At 57.2% G+C, this 7,954-nt stretch overlaps 1 protein-coding gene across 3 annotated transcripts in view; it reads left to right on the forward strand.

Annotated features, from left to right (window-relative positions):
* Positions 1-5,990, forward strand: part of RAB37 (RAB37, member RAS oncogene family) — a 70,250-nt gene extending 64,260 nt beyond the window's left edge. For 2 of the 3 annotated variants that reach the window (XM_075559440.1, XM_075559441.1), the window contains 7 exons: positions 2,495-2,536; positions 3,001-3,067; positions 3,169-3,221; positions 4,155-4,220; positions 4,818-4,874; positions 4,955-5,031; positions 5,203-5,990. In XM_075559440.1, coding sequence (XP_075415555.1) covers positions 2,495-2,536; positions 3,001-3,067; positions 3,169-3,221; positions 4,155-4,220; positions 4,818-4,874; positions 4,955-5,031; positions 5,203-5,308 — 468 coding nt within the window. In that variant the 3' untranslated portion in view covers positions 5,309-5,990. Of the gene's footprint in view, positions 1-1,393; positions 1,505-2,494; positions 2,537-3,000; positions 3,068-3,168; positions 3,222-4,154; positions 4,221-4,817; positions 4,875-4,954; positions 5,032-5,202 lie in introns of all 3 variants that reach the window. The other variant, XM_075559438.1, reaches the window with a different exon arrangement.
* Positions 5,991-7,954: the final 1,964 nt, after the last annotated feature.

Consider the following 7,954-nt stretch of genomic DNA (forward strand, 5'->3'; position numbering starts at 1 on the left):
GCAGCCTCCAGAACACTACCTGTCCCCCCCCCCCATCTGCCACCCGGCCCCCTGGTCATCAGCATCTGCAGGAGTGTCTTCCCTGATATCCCCTGTCCCAGGATTGTCCCCAGAGACTAGCTCTAGGACAGTCTGGAAGTTTCCTGGAAGGAGACCATGGGGCTGGAGATCAGGGATGGGGCCACAGGCAGGGAGCACCCCCAGCCCACCCACCCTGGCCTTCCCTTTACTGGCCCAGGTAGTCTCAGTGGTTCATGTCAACATCGTGGGCCCCAACCAAGAGCCCAACTGCAGAGTGACCCTGCCTCTTCTCCAGCCACATGGACACAATGCCACAAGGGAGTGATCTTCCCAAAGCCAGACCCCCAGCCTGCACACACCTTCGACTCTACCCCACCCCACCCCCGGCCTCTTAGCACCTCCAGGCTCTCTTGTCAAGTTCCAAAAAAAAACCCACCACGTGGTGATTACCCAGGAGTCCCTTTATGCTCCATCGGTTTTCAGGAATCTTCCAGGCCTTTCTTCTGAGGCACCTCCAAAGTGGATTGGCACCGCCAGCCTTTTCATTAGCAGCTGAACTCTTAAATCATTGGCACTACCTCCCAGGGACTCTGATTGTCAAGACCGGCGTCTCAAAAATTATTTCCGACCAGGCCAAGACCCACTGGCAAGGGAGGACTAGTCAAAGACTTCCCTCCCCTGCCCCTCAGTGTCACCCAGAGGAGACGAGCTGAGACTGACCAGGCAACAAAGGGAAGGGGTGTCACCCTCACTGCCCTCCTTACCTTCGGTGACCTGCCTGGGCTGCCATTTTCAGACTCTGAGCCACTTAGGACCATGCGGCTGGAGGAATTTCAGACTAAATGTCTCCTCACTTCAGTATAAAGTGTAACCTTTCCTAATTCACAACCATAAAATGTCATTAGAAACTTCCAAGTAGATGTTGTGACCCCAAAACCCCAGACTGGAGTCGTTTGGGAATATTATACTGGTGCCAACCACAGCATCAGGCTGCTCCAGGGTCCTCATCCACTCTACACTTACCCAGTAGTCCTGCACAGCCCACCAGGCAGCCCTGCCTTGCCCACCCACATCCCCGCAAGGCCAAGCTCTCAAACAGGGCAGGGTCCTGGCATGGTATGGGTGAATGCCACTAGATGAAAACCACAGAGACGCAGAAGTTTTTTCTCAGCCACCTGTGGGCACCTGCTGGCGCCAAGACCTTGTTTCAGTGGGGAGGTGGGCTCAGCCCAGGAGTGTGCACTGGAGGGGCCAGCAAAGACAGATTCTCCCTGCACATACACACACCCCTTTCTCCAGGATCGCTTTCCCTGTGAGCCCAGACCCCTACCTACCCTGAGCCCCCATTAACTGCCTCTGCTCCATCTCCTAGGTGATGCTCCTGGGGGATTCAGGCGTCGGCAAAACCTGCTTCCTGATCCAATTCAAAGACGGGGCCTTCCTGTCCGGGACCTTCATAGCCACCGTCGGCATAGACTTCAGGGTGAGGTGCCTGCAGGCTCCTCCTCCCCCATCAGCACTGGGCTCAGGAGTGCGGCCCCTCCTGCTCCTGTGGTTTACCGCCAGGGGGCACTAGGCATGCTCCCTCCCTCAGGAACCAAGCAGGCAGCAGGGTTACAGGAGTTGGCCCTGGTGGGCTCCTAGGCCCACCAACAGCTGTGAGAAATGAAAGGCTAAATCTTCCTTCCCTCCCCTCCAAGGGGTGATGGGCTGCCCAGAGCGGGTGTCCAACCCCCACACCCACCATGTGAGCCAGGGTCCTGGACCTCGGAGGCTCCTTAGCCCCTGAGCTGGGACCCACAGGCAAGGCCTCCAAAGACCAGCTGGCACTGGCCAGGGTCTCAGAGCTGGACTGGCCATGCAGGAGAGAGCAGCTGGTCACCTTGATGACCCCTCTCTGCACATCTGCATCTGAGCTGCTGTAGGGGGCGTGGTTTCCCTGGGGCTGCTTGGGGGCTATGGAGATGTATACCTCTCTCTCAGGGTGCTGGAGCTTGGTGGAGGAGGAGGGAGGAGCTGGAGGAAGGCTGCCCCTGTAGATTGAGCCCAGCCACTGAAATCGCACCCCACTCCCCATCCCCCTGGGCTTCCAGGTGGCACCTTGTCTCTGAGCTGGGTGGCAGGGACAGGACTGAGCTGGGGAGAGGCAGACTGCCATGGGGAGGGGCAGGGACTCCAGTGTCTGCTGAGCCTCCGGACAGCCAGCAGATCCTCAGGCTCCCCTTGCCCTGCCAAGTTGTGAGAAGACCAGTCGGAACCCCAAGAAGAGAGGTCCCCCAGTGGAGATGCCTGGGCAAAGGGGCCCCACTGGCCTGATGGAGCAACCTGGCCATCAGATAACAATGACCCATCTCCTCAAGCTCTGAAGCAGGCCCAGCACAAGGTCAAATGTCCTCAGAGCTCAGGAGCCAAGCTACCTCACCTCCCCACCCACTCCCCTGTCCCTTGGCACCGCCCCCTCTCTCTCTTGCAGAACAAGGTGGTAACCGTGGACGGTGTTCGAGTGAAGCTGCAGGTGAGATGGGGTCTGCGAGGATGGTGAGCCTGCCCTGGGCTCCTCACCCTGAACCACACTTGGCCTGCAGCCCGCCCTCCACCGGGGCAATTTCCTGTGGGGCACCGGAGAGGAAATGGCTTTTGTTTGATAGCTGCTGAAAAAGCCGTTCCCAGGCACCCTCTCTGAGACCAAAGGCAGCTCCCAAGTGCCTTCAGATCAGCCCATCCTGCTCCCACCTCTGCCCCAGGTTCCCAGGCCTCACTCATCCGCTCAAGGTCGGGGAGCAGGAGACTGCCTGAGGAGCTTGGGAACTCAAGGTTGACACCCGCCCTGAAGTCCCTGAAAACCCAGAGAAGGAAACCATCCCACCTTCTCACAGGCACACATACACATCTATGAATTGGGTTTCTTCCACCTGGCATAGTCTTCCCCCCTCCCCCGCCCCCATGTACCCCCCCACCCATATCTGCACTCCTTCTCAGATCTGGGACACCGCAGGGCAGGAGCGCTTCCGCAGCGTCACGCACGCCTATTACCGAGATGCCCAGGGTACGTTCTCGTTCTCCCTTGCTCCAAGGGCCCCTCCTGGTATCCATCCTTCTGCTCCAAGTCTCCCTCTCCCCCACCCCGTGCTCTCTCTCCCCCTCCAGCCCTGCTCCTGCTGTACGACATCACCAACCAGTCATCCTTTGACAACATCCGGGTAGGTTCTGCCCCACCCCCACCCACCCCCGGGCCCCCAGCTCACCACCCAGTGCAGGTCAGTGTGGGAGGGGGTGGAACATGCAAGACTGCGGCTTCTGAAGTAGAAAGCACCTGAATGGGCGGTTCCGGCGTCAGGCCTACAAGCTGCTGTGGACACTTGGGCGTGGAAGGCCAGCAGGATCACCCTGATTCAAGCTCATGGGGGTGTTTTACATCATAGGTGTTCAGAAAGCCTCCAGCTCAACTGGAGTCAGTTACCCACAGGGACCAGAAAGAGAGTCTAACCACAAATGTACACAAACATTCAGCCTGGGTTACAAGGAAGTGACTCAGACAGACGAGTGGCTGTGTCCTCCCCGCCAAACTACTAGTAGGGAGAGACAAGGGCAGAACCAGACAAAGTAGTGACTGCCCCTCAATACTCATGTTGCAATGGGCAACCCGCATGCTGCGCATGGCAGGCATCACTTATCGATCACAGTGGCAAACCCATGGCACTCAGGCTGCCCTCTCCAAACCCACGGTCATGGCAGACATTACTAGTCAATCACGGTACTTTGGACCACTGAGCCTTTAGGCATCTTTCAAATCCTCAACAGGGCACTCTGCCCCGTTGGTGAAAGGTCGTTTCAGTGCCCTCTTTATCTTCCCTAGAAATACGTGTCACAGTGCATTTGGGGTGGGGAGGGCCTTTGTGGGCTAGGGGATCAAGGAAAGTCACTTAGGGGCAGTCAGGCTTGAGCTGTGTATTGTAGGTAAAGATGAGACTAGAAAAGGTCTGGATAAAAATGCAGCTGAGGGAATGTGCAGGGTCTCATGTTCAGGGGGCAGAGAGCAGTGCAGGAAACCAGAGGCAGGGTGAGGGAGGAGGGAATGGGCCTGGGCCTCAGTCTTGCCCTGGCTCAACTTCCCCTCTGCCCCTCCCCCCCAGGCCTGGCTCACCGAGATCCATGAGTATGCCCACAGGGATGTGGTCATCATGTTGCTAGGCAACAAGGTGAGTGGCTCCCTGGCAGGGTCAGCCCACCCTGCACCCTCTCTTCCAATGCTGCAGCATCAGCCCAGTGTGTTCCCTGTACATTCTTCCCACTAAGACACTTTCCCATCAGTCCCAGTTCAGAGGTCAGACCCATCTGGAAGCTTTAGGCCAGCGCATCTACCTCTGAAAGGTTGGAAATGGCCACTCTCAAGGAAAACTAGTACACTGCCAGAGAAGGGTATGACTGCTCAGCTCCTTAGGCCATTGTCAACATAGTGACTAGTGTCACGGTGGGGGATGCACGCTAAGGCTAAAATGGGTTCGCCCCAACCACTGTCACCCCTCTCGGGCTGGGCCACCACATGCTCTGCCAAGCAGCGACACTCCCCTTCTCCCTGCCAGGGACACTCTGACCCCCAAGCCAATCACACACCCCTCTGCTAGCGGGACTCTGCAACTGCCTTCTCAGTCCCGCAGACCACCAGCAGAGGGCAGGCCAGGGCATACCGTGTCTATTCTTGGGCTGCAAGACAGGCCAGCGAGGTGCAGGATGAGAAGGGCCAGTGGTTGGGGGTGAAGGCTTCCTTTCCCAGAGCGACCCATTTTGGCTTCCAGGCGGACGTGAGCAGTGAACGGGTGATCCGCTCTGAAGACGGGGAGACGCTGGCCAGGGTAAGTGGCTGATTATGGGGTGAGGTCAGTGGCGGGAAGGACAAAGGCAACCTGCTCTGAGCACAGGCCCTCCCCAGCAGGAGTACGGAGTGCCATTCATGGAGACCAGCGCCAAGACGGGCATGAACGTGGAGCTAGCCTTTCTAGCGATTGCCAAGTGAGCCCAGCAGGGAAGGGGTCCTCATGGGTAGGCAGCGCCATCTGGGAACCCCATAGAGTTCTCCACCCCACCCCACCCCAAGGTCCCAGGGAGTCAGGTGCAGCGGTGGGGCGGGGGTGTTGTCTTCCCCACACTCCCAGTTCAGACCACTGCGTCTTCGGCTTCCAGAGAGCTGAAATACCGGGCCCGGCAGCAGGCAGATGAACCCAGCTTCCAGATCCGAGATTACATCGAGTCCCAGAAGAAGCGGTCTGGCTGCTGTGCCTTCGTGTGATGGCCAATGGGCGGGGTGGGGCAGCGGCTTCGGAGGCCCAGCGCATGCAGCCCTCTTTCGGCACCCAGTCTGCTCCCAAGAGGCTGAGGGATGGGATTGAGAGCTGGGAGCCTGGGGCCCAAACCCCTTCCAAGAGCAAGCGCGCCTCCGGTCCTACCCTACTTCCTGTAGCTTCCCTGCTGCCGGGGGAGGGTAAACGAGGTCTAGTTCACTTAATGTAACATGATTTAAGACGGAAAGAGAGTGGGTGTCAGGGTCCCCAGAAAACAGAGGCTGGGGCCTGGTTAGCCTCTGGGATTAGGACAGGTGAAGAGGCTGGATCTGCCTCCGAGCAGTGACAAAGGTGTCAATGCTCCCGCCCAACAGCAGGAGGCACCAGTGCAGCGCTACCTGATATCTGAGGCGAGGCAGGTGACTGGCTAGAAAGAGGTTGTGCAGATCCCCAGCCCTCTCGTTTCTACCACCTCCCCAGGGATCCATCTTTCCCAGTAAGTTGAGTCCTTGTGCTGGAAGCAGAACCAGAGACTCAGGGAAGAGAAGAGATGTGGTCTGAGAAGGCTGGGCTCCCTGGGGGGCGGGAAGAGCAGTACCTGAGATCCAAATCTGTTGGGTGACATCCTGGCCTTACGAACCTTGCCCCATGCAGCAGACAAGCACCTGGCGGCACCTGGGGACATTTGGTTCCTCTTCTGTGGACATCAGATCCCAGGGAATCCCCTCCTTCCTGAACCGTTCCTCCGACCCATTTTTCTACCTTATCCCCTGGGCAGACACCTAGGATCAGAAAAGGGATCAGGTTTGCTTCTTGTCCAGAGCCACTCAAACCCACAGGGTGTTTTCCAAGCAACCCGGGTGCTTCATTTAGTTAAGAGCCGCATTTGCATTTTATAAAGAAACACCTGGCCCCAGCTGCAGGTGGGAAGCAGGCCCCCTAAGGGACCCTCTCCTCACCTGTATCCTCCTAACCTCTAAGCCCCACCTCATCTCTGACCACTCAGGGCCTTTCCGGATCTTCTGAGACTGACACCAAAGTTGAGATGACTCATCTCCGTCCAACTTAGGTGAATACGGTAGTTAGATGGGCATGTCTGGGGTGGAGTGGAAGGTCACCGAGCAGTTTCTGCAGGGCCAAGGTCTCACCCGCGCCACCCCCACCCCAAGCCGTGGCCCAGTGGTTAGAAATGGACAGGTGAGGCATCTTCATTCCCGCTCTCAGCCTGGGGGGCGCTGCAGGAAGGGGAAACGAAATGCCCCATGGCTTGCAACCCTGGCTTGCCGAGCAGAAACCTTGCTCTCTGCACCCAGTCGCCGGTTCTCACTTGGGCCTGATAAGGAAGCACTCTCTGTGGTGACCTCTCCCAGCCACAGCAGGGAGGAATCTGACCTTACCAGGTTCTGGGGTCCCCAAGGCAGAGGCAGAACACAGGTCATGTAATCATGTGGGCTGGCTGCTCTGGGTGGCTAGCATTTTTTTTGCCTTTTCTTCGTCCGGATTAAATTGCAGTATTTTGGAAAGTACACCCTGTCCACTGCTTCTTTGAGATTTGCGGGGGTGGAGAAGTGTCTGCGTGGGAGTGGGGGAGGGTCATGTGGAAGGGACTATTGTTACAAGTTGGGAGAACCGTCACCAATACACACACACAGAGAGGGATCCGGAGTCTGCTGAGTCAGGGTGACCCCACAGCATTAAGGAAGTGAACTGCCCCAGAAGGTTTTCTCCGTGGTGACCTCAAAGAGCCCTGTTGACCTAGTGGTTATACACTGGGCTGCTTGACCACAGGCTCATAAGTTTAAAACCACCCAACCGTGGCTGTGAGGTAGAAACGTCTACTTCAGAAAAGATTTACAGTCGATGAAGCCTACAGGGACAGTTTCTCCCCCTACCCCTACCCCCCACGCTATAGGGGCACGATGAGATGAGTGAGGAATGACTGGGTGGCAGTGAGAGACCTTGATGGAAAAGAACCCCGGGGGGCTTGTTCCATGCTTGGCTGCTCACCCCAGGGTGGGCAATTTGAATCCACCAGCCACTAGGGATAAGAGCTGACAAGCTGCCTCCATCCAGCTTCCACTGCCATCAAGTCTGTTCTGACTCATAGCCACCCTGTGTTGTGGAGGGTTTCCAAGGCTATAAATCTTAACAGGAGCAGACAGCCTCCTCTTTCTCCTGTGAGCGCCTTGTGAGTTTGAACAGGCTTACCTAATGGTACCTGGCTAGTTCTGCCCTGCCCGATACAGATACAGTCACTATGGGTCAGAAACGACTGATAACACCCAATACAATCGCATTTGTTGTGGAAATGGGTCTCGGGGGCTCTCTTCCGCAGCACTGCCAGGTGAGCTGGGGCCAATGAGTTTTAGGACCCACCATTTGGACCCACCAGGGACCATCCCAGGTGTCTCAGCTCCGTAACAGAGCCTGTGGCCTGGCAAGAGGGCGCTGGAAGAAGGCTTATCTTATAGTTCTAATTGTTTTTTATTTCTCTGTTGAAAGAAGCCAGGGTTTTGGGTTTTTTTCCTCTTCCTCCTCTGGAAGAAAGCCAGAGAGATTCGTTACCTGACTCTCCCCACCCTACTTCCCTAGCCCATCGCGGGCGCCATTGCAGACAGTGGCCCGGCTTCAGGGGCTAAGCACCGGGCCGAGGC

Source organism: Tenrec ecaudatus, chromosome 10, assembly GCF_050624435.1.
Source record: "Tenrec ecaudatus isolate mTenEca1 chromosome 10, mTenEca1.hap1, whole genome shotgun sequence".
Taxonomy (NCBI): Eukaryota; Metazoa; Chordata; class Mammalia; order Afrosoricida; family Tenrecidae; genus Tenrec; species Tenrec ecaudatus.